Raw genomic sequence first — 17681 nt, forward strand, 5'->3', positions numbered from 1 at the left:
TAATTCTGAATATGCCTTTATATCCAAACCCCATAAAAAACATGACATTAAAACACAGACTAGTGTGTGCCAGAGTATTGTATCTGGATGACTTAGATCTATACTTCTCTATCTGTTTATTCTATGTATGATACTTTTCCTTTAAAGGCTTTGAAAGAATTTTATCCTGTTCTACCAGATTTCATTAAGTACTAGCAGCCTCATACCCAGTATTGCTCAGGAATTCTGTGAAAAAGAAAAATCAATGAAGTTGTGAAATCAGTGGTTAAAATCAGTATACCTTTGAAAGGTTCAGTCCACCATTTTGATTCAAAATGGCATCCAACTGTTTTCTGAAAATAATAAAAGTCTCAGGAGCCGTCTTGAAAAAGTTGGTTATGACATCTCAATATATGTCTAAGTGCATAACAGGCAGAGAACTTTCCAAAATACCTAACAGATATTTATTACTTTCCCTCCTACTTCCAAAGAGCTGGATCATCCTCGCAACAGCCCTGTGAGGTAGTTTAGGCTGAAAGATACCGACTGTGTGTGACCTTTAATTATCAGGGTTTCTTTTTGTTTTTTGTTTGCAGTTCTAGAGATGGGGTATCTTACTGCTAGAGCCATACCCCTTTAAAATCTAGTAGTTCTAACCCTTACAGAGACTCAAAGTAAACCTTTTCATGTTTAAGAGAGTTTGAAGGCTTCTCCCCTGGTGTGTTTTTTATATTAAGTCTGCCTCTTAGCTGCCAGATGTTCAGAAAACACCTTGTAGGCCCTTTGTAGGTGGTGGTGGAAGAAATGACTCACATATCAGAAACTGAATCAACAGGTGTGGATTCTACTATCACCTTTGTGATGAGAGCATCATGCTCCTTCACTGCATTCTTGACCTTTACTTCACCTCTCATGTTGCCATTATCTACCTGACATTTCTGTTTAGGCCACCCTCTGACTTGTATCCAAGGTGGCACAAATGAGAGACAGTGTGATGCCGTGGTCAGATACCACAAGGACCAGGACCTGGGTGACCAGGGTCGCAAATCCCCACTCAGTCACAAAGCCAATAGGTGACATTGGGCCAGTTACTGCCCCTCAGCCTCACCTACCTCACAGGCTTGTTGTGGGAATTAAATGTGGAGGGGGGGGGACAGACTACTGAGCTCCTTTGAGAAAAAGGTGGTATATAAATGCAGTGAGTAAACAAAATATAAAGTGGGGGTTCAAACAATCATCTAGTTGGTCGCTGTGAGGACAGAATGCTGGGTGAGGTGGCCTGACCTAGCAAGCCTTGTGCTATTTTCTGGATCTTGAATAGTTGGAAAGGCAGGCCTTTCCATTCTCTTCCTCATCCTGTATCCAGGGCCACTCTGCCCATAAGGCAAGCTAAAGCAATTGCATCAGTTTGGCGGTTGGAGAAAGAAAGGAGAGGCAGCAGATCAGGGCCTATGAGGACCTCCGCCACTTCCTGCGCCATCACCCCTGACTCCTCTGCCCTCCCAGTGCTGAATCCTCCTCCACTGCCACCTTCTCCCCCTCCCCACTGCTGCTGCTGACTCCCCCCCCCCCTCCACACGGCCTCTTTTTGGTCCCCTTTGGGGAGGCAGAGGAGCCCGTGGGACAGGGGATGAGTCAGTGGCAGCAGATGGCAGAGAAGGAGTTTTAAATATGCAATGGCTTTAACTATCTTCATATATGTAAATGTTTTATTTTTTCCTATATTGTTATACTACACCTCAAGAGCAATTTAGGACTGGTGACGTTGCTATCATCTCCTTGATCAAAATGCTCAGGCAGCTCTTGAGATGTATAATGAAATCAAGAAAGCACCCAAAAGAAGAAGCATTCTTGTACAGTGGTACCTCGGGTTACAGATGCTTCAGGTTACAGATTCCGCTAACCCAGAAATAGTACCTCGGGTTAAGAACTTTGCTTCAGGATGAGAACAAAAATCATGTGGTAGCGGCGCGGCGGCAGCAGGAGGCCCCATTAGCTAAAGTGGTACCTCAGGTTAAGAACAGTTTCCGGTTAAGAATGGACTTCCAGAACGAATTAAGTTCTTAACCTGAGGTACCACTATAATAACTTTAGAGTTCAATAGCTTTAGAAAAGGGTCTCTTGTAAGGAAATTACTGCAGTCACTGCTGTGGTTGCAATGGGTGACTTCAACTACACTCACATACACCGGTTACATATGTGTTCCAGCAGTGCTGTTTTTCTAGAAAAAGAGGTGCTGGAGCTCACCAGAAACTTCTCCCTTGTTCCCTTAGAATGGCAATGGCACTCACCTGAGAGGTATCGGAGCTGAGCTCCAGTGAGCACTCTCTGGAAAAAAAGCCCTGTGTTCCAGTCATGGCAAAGAGGTAAGATGCTCTTCAGGTAGGACAGAAACAGGCTTCTCCCTGAAACCCTGGAGAACTGCTGGAGGGTGTAGAGAGTTTAGCCAGGGATAGCCAGTATGCCCAATAATCAGGGATGATGAGAGCTGCAGTCCAACATCATGTGGAGGTCCCCACATTCTCTACCCATGGCTTAGGCAGGATTGAACTAGAGGGGCCAGTAGTCTTGTTCAGTATAACACAGCTTCCTGTCTTTCTATCTGGCTCAGTAGTGAGATTTAGACAGAGCCAAGATGTGCTATTTCTGAAGACAAATGAGAAAGGTTTGATGGTGCTCCTATAAAAGTGGGCATGTTCTTTGCATTTCATAAAAGGCAAACAGAATAATGCAGAGACTGGTGGCTTCCAATGGCATCTGTTAGCATTCAGTACCTTTGAAAAGCAGGTACCAGTTTTTCTGGAATCCTCATAAATTAAATCAGCCACAGAACCCGGATAGGGTTGCATATTCCCTCAGTACTAATTTTGAGCAACCTTCACGTATCTCCAGCCACATCTGCTTCTCATGTGATTTCCAGCATAATTGCAAGGCAATTAAAAAAAAAAAAGCCCTGTGGGCTTCTTTTTGCCTCTTCTTTGTGGCATGACCAGCACTAAATTTAGCCGCATGATACATTCCTAGCAAAACAAAGCCCCTTCATTGCATTGGAACAGGCAGAAATACCAAGGTCTGCAGCTCCTGATGCAAATGTAATGGGAATGCTGAGCACCCTTGCATGTAGGGCAGTGTGGTCCAATGAGCAGGACAAGGGCCACATGCAGCCCTTGAGGCCTTTTTTGGTGGCCCTCTGTGTTGGGTTTGGAGCATTTGATGCCCTGCTCCCAGCTCTCACACTGCCTTCCCAAAGTGAGGTGCTGGGCTTTGGGAAGGAGGAAGGAGGGTTCTGAGAGGGTCCTTGAGACCTCTTGCCTCCTTCCCAAAGACTCTATTCCACAATACAGTGTTCTGAGAGGTGATATGATAGCTGGCTTCAAATATCTGAATGGCTGTCACATGGATGATGGAACAAGTCCGCTCACCTTTTCTAGGAAATGCAGCCAAGACTTTAACTGTCCAAGCTGCAGGAACAGCCTTCTTTTCAAAAAATTTTATTTTCCATCAATCCATGCTCAGGTTTCTTGGTTAAAAAGGCTTTGGAAGGATGGCATAGACTTAACCTCCCAACTCCTGACAAGCACAACCTATAACTTTTGACATTCTAAATAAGATTTGGAAAAAGCTGCCGGCTATTTGCTGGTCCCGCTTTGAGTATAGGCTAAGGTTACCAGACATCCCTGTTTCCTGGGGACAGTCCCTGGATTTACAAATCAGTCCCCTGACAAAATCCATCTATTTAGTAGGAAGTTGAAAAGTGTCCCCGGATTCATTGAAAAAAATCTGGTAACCTTAGCATAGGCTCTTCAGGGAAGCATATTCTGTGGCATTCTTTGGAGCGCTAAGAGTGGGGGAATGTGTCTATGAGCAAAACAGACCGGGCCAGGTGAGACAGAGTGGTCTGGAGCTATGTGATATTGCTGTTACCCAGGGGTCAGCAAACTGTTTCATCCAGGGGCCTGTCCACAGTCCCTCAGACCTTGTGGGGCGCCAGACTATATTTTGAAAAATATAAATACCCTGCAAGCCAGTCCCACAGATACCTCCGGACTTGGAGGAAGAATGCACTCTGCACACGCTTAGGAGTGTGTCTCGGCAGCGCCCGCTCACCAGCGTTGTTGATGAGCAGCAGCAGCTCCATTGGCCCGTAACCACGGAGCTCCCAGATGGCGTGAACCATGCGCTGCTGCCTGTCATCCGAGGCCAGGTCAGCAGGCAGGCCACGCACGTGGAGCACTGGGCAGGCGGTGTGCAGCTTGCCCTCCAGCTGCTCCAGCGTGGCCACCGAGCATGCCACCAACAGCAGCGCCGAGCCGGGCGCCAGGCGCACCAAGCTCTGGCTGAAGCCCCGCGACACGCCCGTCACAATGCCCATGGCGCAGCCCAGACCCACCGCCCGCCCACCGGCCTCTCCATCCATGGCTGCGCCGGTTTTACCTCAGCTTGCGGGCGACAAGGCTTTGGATTGGCTGCAGGAACTTCCTGCAGCCAATCCAAAGCTGCACCAATGTCACTGCCCACCCAGGTGCTGTGCCAGCGATGCGGAAGTCAGCCCCTGCGCAGCGAGGCATCCACAGCGCACGGGGACTGACCAAGCGGGTGGCAGGGTCCGCAGGCCGGATTTATGAGCCTGGGGGGCTGCATCCGGCCCCTGAGCCATAGTTTGCCGACCTCTGCTCTTACCCCATCCTCCTTGTCCATTAACATCCAGGCATCCAAAACAGACCAGCTAGCCAAGGGTGCTGCCATCTGCCTCCCCACATTTGGGAGTGCTGGCCCATGCCCTGTTAAGGACGAAAGGTGATTTCTGCAGCTATGCCCCGATGTTCAAGGCCCCCTTTTCATTCATGAAAATGGATCCCCCCCGGTCAGGCATCAATTCTCTAGTCTAGGGTCTTGCGTAAGGCAGTTGCTGAGTGTGGCCTGCAAGCGCAGCAGTTTGCCACACATTCATTCAGAATTGGGGCAGCCACTATTGCCTGGAGCTTGGGTGCCTCTGCTGAGGACATAAAGACCATGGGCAGATGGCAGTTGGAGGCCTACAAGAGGTATATACGTGGTCAGAAACAATAACGTACACACTATTCTACCCCAATTTCATTCCAGGGTCGTCTAGCAAGAACATTTGGATATGCGGGCACAGTATTGTGCATTGGGCACAGATGCACTCCATCACCACTGGCTTGGGAGCTGCACTCGGCTTCCCAATGGGATTCATTGGCTGGGCCGCCAGGGCATGAAATGGCAAGAGTTTATGCCCTTGATCATGGTGAGAATTGAGTCACAGGGGCTCCCGTACACCTTGATCATCCATTTGGGCCAACGCAAGGGAATTGACTTAACGTGGGCTATAAACAAAGACTTGCAGATGCTGCACAACTTGTACTCCACCATATGCCCTGGCTGGTCCGATATGCTTGAGTGACATCAATGGCGCAACCCTGACCCAGTGGGAATCAACTGTGCAATTAAAGATAAAGGTAAAGGGACCCCTGACCATTTGGTCGAGTTGTGACCAACTCTGGGGTTGCGGTGCTCATCTCACTTTATTGGCCGAGGGAGCTGGCGTACAGCTTCCGGGTCATGTGGCCAGCGTGACTAAGCCGCTTCTGGCGAACCAGAGCAGCGCACAGAAGCGCCGTTTACCTTCCCGCCGGAGCGGTACCTATTTATCTACTTGCACTTTGACGTGCTTTTGAACTGCTAGGTTGGCAGGAGCAGGGACCGAGCAGCAGGAGCTCACCCCGTCGTGGGGATTCAAACCGCCGACCTTCTGATCGGCAAGTCCTAGGCTCTGTGATTTAACCCACAGCACCACCCGTGTCCCTAACTGTGCAATTAGGTGCCGCATATTGCAGTGGGGTGGCTGGGTGATTCAGCACCCCAATATTAAATTCTTGGAAGAGACTCTGTTTAGACGTGATGGCACGCACCTTTCCTCCACAGGAAACGATATTTGGTTAGCAGACATTGTAGTAGGTATCAGGCTTGGATGCAGATGTACCGGTAAGTGGTTTGGCAGTAAGCATTTTCCTCAATTGGTGGTTGGGCATCGGGGCAATTCTTTATCTTGGATGGAGTGGTGGTTGTAGCCTCCGCCTGCCGCTCCAAACGCTGGGATATCCTGTTAAAGGGATCCAGGGTGGAGTAGTCATGTCTGTGTGCCCAGGCAGGGCCAGGGACAATGGTGTTTCCCCAGACAGCAGTCCCTGCGGGGGTCACCCTATGTGATGTAAGTTTTGGGAACCCTCCACCTGGACTGACCTATGCGTCATTTCTGGTGGGCAGGCTGGAAGTATTTTGATTGATTTGTTTATTTGCAAATAAATAAAAGGAAAACAAATAATCTGAAAAATAAGATTAAAATGGAAGAGAAAGTAACAGATAATCCGAAAGAAATTAGGAAACAATTTATAAAATATTTTACAGATTTATACCGAGCAGGACTAGAAAAGAAAACAGAAATTGAAAGTTATTTAAGACAAAGTGTCAAAAATTCCAAATGAAAAATTAACAATATTAAATAAACCTATTAATATTACAGAGATCTCAGATGCCATTAAACAAGCAAAAATAGGTAAAGCACTAGGACCAGAAGGATCAACAGCGAAATATTATTTAAAGAATTGCAAAATTATCTAGTTCAACCACTACAAAATGTTATTAATCAAATTATAAATGCAGGACAAATACCAAAAACTTGGAAAGAGGCCTTTAATTCCAAAGCAAGGAACAGACTTGGAGGAGGTTAAAAGTACATACCAATTTCATTATTAAATAATGATTATAAATTATTTGCAAATATACTAGCTAACAGAATGAAAGGCACCTTGCTAGAAATAATTAATCAAGATCAATAAGGATTTCTTCCAGGAAGACAGATGAAAGCTAACCTAAGGAATATAATAGATATAATGGAATATTTAGAGGTAAGGAATGAAAAACAGGCGGCCATGATGTTCTTTCCCCAGCATTGACCGTATGGGAATCTGGGAGCTGGAGCATCAGTAGAACAAACAACCTTTCAGAGCAACCAAATTAGTTCTCTTTCTTTCTTTTTTTCTTGTCTCTTTAAAAAAATATATCAAAAAATCACAACACTTAGCTCTCTGTTTTTATTTTTATCTCATTAATGATCACAGAGGCTCCTTCTTCAGCTTAGTTATTGAGTAGATGAGGGCTTCTTCCATTAACAGAAGCTCTGTTATACAGCAAGGTGCACAAAATAAGAATTGTTTCACATGCTGCTTTTTGTTCATTCCTGGTGTTTCACTCTTTGAGATTGCTCAGCAATATGCTTCCTGATTCTTCTTCAGATGCCAGAGCTGCCAAAATCAATATATAATACAGCCAGTATAGCAACAGTAACATGTAAGGCCCAGTGAGTGGACATTTTACAGCATTGTTCCCCAGAGACTTCATTAGGCTCCTTTGCCACTAAAAAAGACAGGAGCTACTGACTGCCCAGCTGCCAGTGAAAATAGATGCTCCACCCAGTATTGACCAAAATGTCTTGTACTATGTGGTGCTGGTTGCTAGGTAACATGCACCAAGGTGTGGGACTCTCCCCCACGATCACCATTAGAGAACAATAGATGGTGGAACAGCAGTTCTCCATCCAAACAATATGTATGGAAATGCATATATAAGCAGACGGTGTGCATCGAAAGTATATGAGAATGGCATTATATTATTAAAAACAGCTTGCAGAAATGGAGATGGTGCCATTGATGTGGAACTTCAGGTGCAGGGCTCCATTGAAACTCTCCCCAGGCAGTACCACATCCCCAACCAGACTTGTTAATGGTCCTAATTCCCACTCTTTTCAAGTGCTTTTGCATGGCTGGAATGTATTATCAAATGGTGATATTGCCTCTTAATTGCCTGGATGAAGAAGTAGTGTGTGTCTGTGTGTGTGTGTGAACCTTAAACCTCTGCTTGGCTGGATTGCAGCTTAATTCAGCGTTTTTGGTGGTCTGAAGATCCAGACTCAAAACACAATGGTAAAGGTGATAACAAGATGAGGGGAAGTGGCACATCCCTGCAATGGCAGTCTGTCTGTCTCAATAGGAGATCAACTTTTAGGGAAGGTGCTCTAGCCTTTTGATCATTTTGGGTATCTTGGATAGAGATAATGTTTTCTGACTTTTGCATGGCTGGAATGTAGCCTAGGAAGCGACTTACGCTGAATCAGACCACTAGGTCCATGAAGCTTGGAACTTTCTTCATGGATTCACAGTGGATCTCTAGAATTTAAGGCAGGGGGCATTCCCAGCCCTACCAGGAGATACCCAGTGACTGCACTGTCAGTTTGCATTTCTTAGTACAGAAAGTATTGATCTGATGTGTAGAGGTCTTTCCTATTCTGATTAGTTTCAAGAGGGTTCTAGAAGGTTTCTTCTCTTTGTGAAAGAAAGTTTTCTTTCTATGTGAAGGAAACAGGAATGAGGTTTTTGTTTGGGTTATTTCTGCTGGGGAGCTGAGCTACAGTTGGCTTAAACTGGTTCTGTTATCTTTGTCAAGATTGTGCTGATTATAATAGTAAGACCAGGAGGAGCCTGAGTCTCACTCACTTTCTCTCTCTCTCCCTCTCTTTTGTTTTCTTCCAGTGTTCTGTTTTCTGTATACTGTAGTGTTGTTAAGTTTCAGTCTTGTTATAAGTTTTTGTAAGTTTTATTGTAAGTACTGCAACTGGATTTTTTATGGACTGTGCCAATCCTTAATGTACTGGATTAGTGACCATTATGTTCATTTGCCTTCAGTAGCAAGTAAAAGCTCTGCTGGATGAAGTACAATTGCCTCTGGTCTATTTTTGGGAACTCTGCCACGTGTTTGAGTTTTTTCCTCCCCAGAAGAAGCTGGGGTGACACCCAGGTCCTTCTGCATGGAAGGCAAGAGCTATGGCCCTTCAATACAAAGATGCTCTGGCTACTTTTGCCTCTGGCCACACCCACTTTTGTGTGACTGACTGCAGAGAAACCACAAAGAACTGAGAATTCCTTTAAGATTATTATTTTTAAAAAATATATATATTATTCAAGCTATAATGGCAACTTGTTTTTTCTCTCCTTTTTTGCATTTTACATATCGTGCATTTTTGCAATTGTGATTGTGTTAACTGTCTTGTAGTGTCACGAAAGACGGCATATAAATTTGCCAATTAAAAATAAATAGATTAAAATAAAATTGAACACATTTTTGTCTTTGATGGTTTTAATTGGTTTTGATGGGTTTTCAATACAATTAAATGACTGACAGTGGCATTGATACACCATTTTGTTACATCTCTAGGGATGTGCTCCAGTTGATTTTCTATCCAAATGGGATGGTTTTACAAATTTGAGCCATATTTGCAGTCACACACAACCCCAGGTTCCAGGATTTAACTCATGCATCTGGGCATGGAGCTGTGGAAGAAAAAAAGATAATGTCTCATAGGAAGATGTGGAATTGGGACCAGGGAGCAGAAACCTGGTAACTAGCTAATAGGGACACTCTAGCTGTCTGGACACCTCAGCGCTAATATACATGCTGATTCCTTCATACTCTTTCCTTGTAGGGAAGGTGCTCTAGCCATTTGATCATTTTAGGTGCTCTTTCTGTACAAGGAAAGTTGGCTTAAGAGAACCAGCAACCCTTTCCCCTTTAATTCACAGGCAGGGTTGGCACCACTGCTGAAGCCCACACAGGAGTAGGAGGCCCATTGTAAGACCTTGCCGGTTCTGCTGCTGGCTTTTCACCTGCACTCTGCAAGTGGGTGAGTAGCAAAAGGAGCAAGGAGAAGAAAGACAACCTCCATTGCACATCTCCGCCACACTCATTCTGGGAGGTAATGCTGATTGGATCCAGAGCGAGAGGCAAGCAAATGAGCAGCAGGACCAATGTTGCAGAAGAGGTAGGCCCATTTAGGAAGGGGAGCACATAGAGAGCATGTTGCTCAAGCCTCCCTTCCCCAGAAAACACCCTAGAGCCCACACAGCTTACACTGCTGAGAGAAAGTAACGTAACAAACGCTACGGCCTGGGACCAGGATATATTGAGAGATGTACTTCCCGTCTGAAGCTGTTTGTGCTTGATCAGATCAATGGCCTCACCTCTGCTTTCTGATCTACCTCAGTCAGATGCCTGATTGAGGTAAAGGAGGCGGGTCTTTTATATTCAAGTAGCCTGACTGTGGAATGCCCTGCTGGACAGATCTCCCTGGATCCATCACCAGTTGCTTCTATCAGGGCTATTTGGATTCACCTGTTCCATTAGACATACTACTCTTGATCAGGTGATGGCTGATGCAATTGAATATTTTTAAAATACAGTATATATTTTTATCTGCCTTTCTTTTATTTGGCTGTTTGGCTGTTTTTACATATGTTGTTTATTGCAATGTTCCTTAACTTAATCTAATTTGTGTTCCATTTTTAGAAAGAGAAGGAAGGAAGGAAGGAAGGAAGGAAGGAAAGAAGGAAGGAAGGAAGGAAGGAAGGAAGGGAGAGAGAGAGAGAGAGAGAGAGAGAGAGAGAGAGAGAGAGAGAGAGAAAGAAAGAAAGAAAGAAAGAAAGAAAGAAAGAGAAACTTCACAATTATTTACCCCAAATTGAGAAATAATAGATCATAAGATGACAACTACTCTTACCAGATCTGTGTAGATAGATAATCTTGTCTGCTGGCAAATCCAGGGATTTGGCGACAGCCTTGTATATGTCTATTATGTCAGCTGATGGTTCTGGTTCCCTAACTTCAGACCCCAAAAAGATTAAGAATTAGGATGAGGAAAGAGAGGGGGAAGGAACAGACATATTTTGGCTTGGGAGCACATAGTTAAAGAGGTATAAGATAAAGCCTTATTTGCTGCTATCATGATTGAGTGAAAGATTAATAAATATTTAACAAACTTAGTGAGAATCTAATGAGCTTCATAACATGCAACTTTCTGAACAAAGCTCACAGAAAGCCATTTAGGTTATTTATCCTTCAATGTTAATCTGTTATAACCTTGGTTTGAGTACACAAAACCTGCATAATCCTGAAACCAATCATTTATTTTTGTGAGTAGTATTATTATGACCTACCATAAATGAATGGATACTGGAAACATTCCTAGGGTAAAAGAGTATGCCTTTATGCAGAAAACATGTCTGACAAAATGTAATGGTATCTACCATAATCCCAGTTTCAGGGACCTGTTTTTATAAGTAGTCTTTCATGTTTTAATTCTATCAATGCTTAATTGTTTTTAATGATGGCTTTTTCTATGTTTTTTCTTATTTTTAATTTGTAAGCCACCTTGAGTCTCTGTCAGGGAAAAATGTGAGGGTATAATTAATTAATTAATTAATTAAAGCATGGGATTCGCCACCAAAAGGATAGTAAAGGGACCCCTTACCACTAGGTCCAGTTTCAGATGACTCTGGGGTTGCGGCGCTCATCTCGCATTATTGGCCAAGGGCATCGGCATACAGCTTCCAGGTCATGTGGCCAGCATGACTAAGCCACTTCTGGTGAACCAGAGCAGCACACAGAAATGCTGTTTACCTTCCCGCTGCAGCTGTACCTATTTATCTACTTGCACTTCGTGCTCTCAAACTGCTAGGTTGGCAGGATCTGGGACCGAATAATGGGAGCTCATCCCGTCACGGGGATTCGAACCACCAACCTTCTGATCAGCAAGCCCTAGGCTCTGTGGTTTAACCCACAGCACCACCCGCGTCCTCCAAAAGGATGGACAGCTTTAAAAGGGGAACATGGACAGCCTTAAAAGGGGAACAGGCCAATAGAAAGTACCATTTAACCTACCATAACAATGCAGACACAATGTATAATAGCACATAAATCTGTTCTAAAATATCTAGCTGTGCTGGCTGAATATATCTTTCAAATGCTAACTGCACCACAGCACTAAAATACAAAGGGTTGCTCACAACCTTGAAATCCAGGTGATGCAGATAGTGTGGAGCAGACATATTTCTGAAAACAGCTCAGATGCATTTTAATTCATAAAATCTTCAGTGGCATATAGTTTATGAATGGCTTCTGCTTGTGCATGAAGCCAATTCATATAATGTATTATGCTGCTGAATATTCAGAATTTGAGAAAAGTGATCTAAAGTTCTTTTATAATGCAGCAGTGTCCAAGCCTCTACAGTTCACATTGATTCAAGATGATGCTCAGTGCATCTTAAGTCCTGGATCTGCTCAAAAACTTTGGCTATGTTCTCCATGTCATTTTTCTCCAGAGGTCATAGAATCATAGAACTGTCAGGTTGGAAGGGACCCTGGGGATCATCTCGTCCTACCCCCTGCAATGCAGGAATAAGCAGCTGTCCCATAAGGGCATCAAACCTACAACCTTGGCATTATCATCACCACACTCTAACCAACTGAACTATGGAGAATGTTTTGTAACAATGAGGGCTAATGAGCAGTACTAGCTGAAGCACTGCATTAGCGCCACGACTTCAAGCAAGTTCCATTTTCTTAGGTTTTAGCTCATACAGTTCATTCAAATGAATCTTACAAAACCAAATGCTGCCATTTTTCTTTCTAAAGAAGAACTTGGGAGAAGATGATTTAAGTGGAAATGAAGAAAGAGACATATTTTCCTCTCCCCAACAACTTCATTTCCAGTTCAGATTGCACTTCAGTGAGTGGAACATTTCTGGTGGGTCTAAAGAAAAATAACCACTGTCTTTTTATATTTTTAGTTGGCAGGTATACCTGACACATCCAATAGCACACGCTCCTTGCAAACACACACACCAGTGCACTCCCCCCCCATCCACAATGGCACATACTATAAAGATGAAGGGCCTTCATTATTGTTGTGTCAACGAAAAGCATGTGATAACGGCTGTAATCTGCTTTCACGAAATATAAGGTGATCTGCCCTAGATGTGAAAAGAACCACAAAAAATATCCTTTAAGGGTGCATATATCGCCTTTCCCTGTACAGTTGCTAGATCTGATAGGTATGTAGCCTTTTGACTAAATAGAAATCTTATGAGTTAAATCTAATCCCCAATTAATGCAAACCCTTTGGCACAACTAAAGCTTATGAGGGAGTCTTAAAGCTCGAAAACTGAAATATAAAAAGAACTTACTCAGTTCAATTCCCAACAAGTTATTTTATATGCTCATTTTAACCATATGAACACTTATTTATTTATTTATTTATTCATAAAAATTGTATATTACAATTTTATAAAGCAAATAGCAAAACAGTTTACAACATTTTTCTAATATGTAGTTAGACTCACTGAACACACTGCACTCAAGTATATGCACGTTTACACCAAATAAGTCCTATGCCCAAGTGAAAAACAAGTAAGGACATTTGTATGTTGCCCAGCTAACTCTTCCAAAACAAAGGAGAAAAGTACCAGAAGCGGGGGGGGGGGGGGGTTGTACAGGAACCCTCTAAACAATGAAAATTGTACAAGAAGTTATTTAAAAGTAGGCAAAACAAGACTGCATGCAAGATGAATAATATACATGAATAACTGGGATCTCCTTGACTACGTTGTTTCATGCTTCAGAAGAACAAAATGGCATAGCTTCATTTGATTTTTCAAAACTGTATTGAACTATGTTCATTTTAAATAGTGTAATACAATAAATAACCTTACCCATTTGAATGTCCAGAGGCAGCCATTTAAAGCATGGGCCTCAAGAAGGGCATTCAAGATGTCTAGCTGCGCTGGATGCCTCTCCTACCTTATATCCTTTGGAGTAGGACGGTCCCATGAAGAACTGATTCTACTACCACTGCTACCACCCCCCTCCCTGTATATGGGCAAAGACTTCATCATGCCATGTTTGGTTCGGTTTTAGTTTTTAAACGTTTTATCACTTTTTGCAGCATCCTCAAAATGTTACTGGAATCAAAATGCTGACAACCCATATCCCCTCCCCTCACTGAATCCGTATTTATCACTTCTCAGAGGAATCCAAAGTTTAAAAAGTCTCTTGCCAACAACCTATCTGTGATTATCTCAAGGACCGAGTTGCAATATTAAGCCCCCATTAGGAAGCCCTAACTGGTGGGGAGAGAGGTAGAGAGAGCAGAGGTGGTTTGAGAACAGATTGGTTTCCCATGGAGGTGGGTAAAATATTATAAATTCCCTCCAGCCTAAGGGAGGAATGAGCCACTTGAAGTTACCTTTTGTATATATTCCAGGCTTCTCACCCGGAATCAATCGATTCACCACCTCTTTGCATTCCTTATCTCTGGCAGGGGGGAAAAATATATAAGATCAGAAAAGTGTCTGCAGCAGGAAACATCCTCCCACCCCATCTATGCCTGAACCAACTGAAATTCTGGCCTAGGGAAGTCTTGTGAGTCTATGTAGGGAAATCCTTGCCAATCCCAATGTTCTAGACTAAACTTCAGCAGCCCCAGCTGGTATGGCTGCATGATACAGAAACTAATAGGAACATGACTGGACTGGTTGGGGTTGATAGGGACTGTAGTCCAAAACATCTAGAGCAGCCTTTCTCAACCTTGGGTCCCAACTAGGGATCATGGGAGTTGTAGGCCAAAAACATCTGGGGACCCAAGGTTGAGAACCACTGATCTAGAGGGCACCAGGTGTTTCTTGACTATGAAGCTCTGAGATGGTTCCACAGCAAATGAAATGCTCCTGAGTGTTCTTGCTACTTTTGGGCTAAGTTCTTGGGGGTTGGGTATCTGGTAAAGCGTGAGAGTCCAGATGAGTCAATAAGTCCAATCCAATGTGGGAAATTGCTGGGCAGGACCTTGGAGAACTTTTCTTTGGCATGTTTGCCCAGAGTTCTCTCAGAATCAGGCATGCTGATGCCTTCTGAGGCCTTATTATGACAGGCTGGTCTGATATCTCTTGAGAAGGTGTGGAGCCAACAGACAGTGTACTGTACATTATCTAAAGGCCTGTTGCCCTATTCTGCATCTGCTTGCTCTTACAGGAAGGAGGTGAGAAGGACAGCCTATAAAGTGTGTGTTCTGAGCCTGACAACTCCAGCAACATCACATCCTCTGACCTGGAGGGTCATGGGGGGGGGTGTCTCCAACTCTCCAGGTATTGATTCCTTGCCCAACATGATGGGCAACACAAGTAGCTGCCTGGGGAATAGAGTTCTGGAGACTGTGATGGCTAATGGGGAACCCCACACAGAAAACATTTTGCCATCAAAATCAAAAGAGAAGGATTCAGGGGTGGGAGGAAGGTGCATGAACATATCTTCTTTGAACATGCATAATATTCTGTCCCTACAAACTTGCAGAATTGCAGCTGTCAAGACTCTAGAATTTTAGTGATTACCCCACTTCGAAATGTGTATTCATGAATCTTGAAGCACAAAGAAAGGTAGTGATCAAAGTAATCCAAGAGAACTTACTGATAAGCCTCTGCTACATAAACCATTTCTCCATTGCTTTCAGGTTCCACTGTAATAAGATGTCTGTTGTAATGCGTTAGTTCACCTCTATCTAGCACCAGTGCAACGAGAGTCCATCTTCCAGCCAACTAGAAAAAGAAGTTGGTATAGTGTTTTTTTTCCAGAAATGCATGCAGGGAAATGATCATCTTTCCACTCGCATCACTCCAGGCAGCAATGCCCACTCTGTTTTTCCTCCCTTTCCTTAAGGCACCTCGACTAGTGTAAGATACCTTAGCTTGGAAGAATCAGAGGATGCAAACAGAACTCTCTCACATAGCTTATGACCTTCTTGGATCCTCTGTGCAAAGGGAAAATGGCGTCACTGATGTGGTGGCCTGTTTTAAGATTTATGTATTTTTCAGCCATGGCAATAAAGGGAATTTTTACAGCTCTCCAACCAGAGGTAGGTAAGGGCCACTGCGTGTCACTTATCCACTAATATCTCTCTCTCTCTCTCTCTCTCTCTCTCTCTCTCTCTCTCTCTCTCGTGTCCAGCACACATACACACACAGCACCACAATTTCAGTGTCCCTCCCTCTTTCTATCTATCACAGAGTTTACATTTACTGGAAATGTGGTCTTTTTCTCTTCCCAGAAAAAATATGTGAAAAGTGTAAAACTGTGTTTCTACTCTTCTGCATCATAGCACTTTTACCCTTCACATTATAGATAGGTTTTGCTTTGTTTCAGTTGTGTGTTATTTGAAAAGCAATAAAGATTACGGTGCAATGATGTGGAGGAAGATGCCATGTAGAAGCATCTCCTTCTGACATCATGGTGTGGTTGCGTAGCAGAGAGAAGAGAAGAGAAGAGAAGAGAAGAGAAGAGAAGAGAAGAGAAGAGAAGAGAAGAGAAATGAAATGCTGTTTTAGTCTGAGATCACAAATCAGCCACAAGAGGCACATGAATGTTCAATCTAAGATCCTAAAGCAACTTTTTTCTGTTCCATTCTTTGTTCCAAATGCTTCATTGCACTTAGAATTACAGATTTGGTGTAGGACATTTATTTATTGGCTTTGCCTAAATTTAAACCCCACTGGTCTACTACACTTTGTATCACAAGATTGTCATGAGAGCGCTGGGACTAAAATTGTCAACCAAAAGCTTTACTTTTCTGGTTTATCACCAGCACAGTTATTAACACTGGGCTTCAGTAAAGCAAATAATTTAATATAATATCGAGCGACTGAATAATTTGGCCACAATAAGGACATTTTATCCATGGTATGATTATTTTCCACCTTGACATTTTGGCACCCTATTTTGCAAAATTTAACAATTCCAAAATACAGACACGCTTTCACTTTTGCAAGATTGAATATACTGTCTACGACTGTACTTGAGGGTCAATTTCAAAAAATGCCACTGGAAAAATGGTTATATCCAGGTGGAGATGGCAGTATTGAGTCAGTGGCTCATGTACTTGCATTCTATTTATAATGATTTGAGGAGTGAGGTTATTATTCCTCTATTATTGTCTATGCCTGGTCGCTTAACCATTGCAACTGTGTCCTTTCTTTTAGATGATCAAGATGACAGCAAAAACTGCAAGGTTTTTAGCGGGGGCAATTAGAATAAGATCTATTATTTGATTATTGATGTAAACCTCCAAAATATATTTTGTATAGTTAAGTTTTTACCTCTTTCTTCAGTACATTTTATTTTATTTTATTCTATGACTAGTGACTGATGCAAATAAAGATTCTTCTGATTCTGATTCTACCTGATCATTCCCCTACTTTCAGGCAAGCAGCCAAAGGCAGGTGGGCATTGTGCCCCAAAATTCAAGGCCCCCAAATGGCAGTGCCAAATTATTGCCTCGCTATTGACTTGACGCCTTGAACTGTTGCAGTAAAAGGAGAAATTGAACACTTATCTTGTTGCCACAGTCCTGCAAAACTGGCATTTGTAAGGCACAAGAGCTGTTACCTTTTGAACATCGAGGTCTGGCTGAATGTCGATGCTGTCTGAAGCTTGAAGCAAGTATAAGGAAGTCAACACCAAACTTAACAGCACACCTGTCATCCTTGTAATGGGCTCGCCTTTGCACCAGATTTCTTTCTTCCTTCCTTCCTTTCTTTCATGATGGCTCTTTATAACCTTCAGAGTTTATCTAAGCATATCCACCTATCCACCTCTTTGAAGCTAATTATTCACAGGGAAACAAGATAACCAGGTTATTTTCAGAAGAAATGGTTTCATCAGTACCCATATTCAGAAAGCTCTAGCACACCATGCACATCACAGCTTGTCCCACTGGAAATCTGAAGAGTCAGTCTGTGACTGGAGCCCACTCC

General features: G+C 43.3%; 1 protein-coding gene and 1 long non-coding RNA gene across 7 annotated transcripts in view; one reads left to right on the top strand and one right to left on the bottom strand.

Annotated features, from left to right (window-relative positions):
• The window catches only part of LOC308468411, a 38108-nt gene extending 27508 nt beyond the window's left edge, over positions 1-10600 (top strand). For 2 of the 6 annotated variants that reach the window (XR_013981637.1, XR_013981638.1), the window contains 2 exons: positions 2253-2345; positions 5083-5455. This is a non-coding gene — a long non-coding RNA (uncharacterized lncRNA). Of the gene's footprint in view, positions 1-2252; positions 2346-5082; positions 5456-8585; positions 8983-9632; positions 10373-10395 lie in introns of those variants that run through there. The other 4 variants (XR_013981633.1, XR_013981634.1, XR_013981635.1 and 1 more) reach the window with 4 other exon arrangements.
• On the bottom strand, positions 9172-17473 carry LOC308468406 (epididymal secretory protein 4-like). Its single transcript, XM_080990566.1, has 6 exons — positions 17314-17473; positions 15343-15470; positions 14129-14196; positions 12765-12857; positions 10607-10708; positions 9172-9383 (listed from the first exon to the last, which is right to left on the bottom strand). Exons 1-6 carry the CDS (start codon positions 17407-17409, stop codon positions 9364-9366), a joined length of 507 nt encoding a protein of 168 aa, XP_080846692.1. The 5' UTR covers positions 17410-17473; the 3' UTR covers positions 9172-9363.
• Between the last annotated feature and the right edge of the window lie 208 nt (positions 17474-17681).

This window comes from Podarcis pityusensis, assembly GCF_964106645.2.
Source record: "Podarcis pityusensis genome assembly, chromosome: Z".
NCBI lineage: Eukaryota > Metazoa > Chordata > Lepidosauria > Squamata > Lacertidae > Podarcis > Podarcis pityusensis.

Coding starts and splice junctions, on each gene's coding strand:
- LOC308468406 (XM_080990566.1), bottom strand. CDS start 17,409: ATGACAGGTGTGCTGTTAAGTTTGGTGTTGACTTCCTTATACTTGCTT. Junction 10,709..12,764: donor GAAGGCCCTTCATCTTTATA/GTATGTGCCATT, acceptor TGGGGTCTGAAG/TTAGGGAACCAGAACCATCA. Junction 9,384..10,606: donor TATCTATCTACACAGATCTG/GTAAGAGTAGTT, acceptor TTTCTTCCACAG/CTCCATGCCCAGATGCATGA.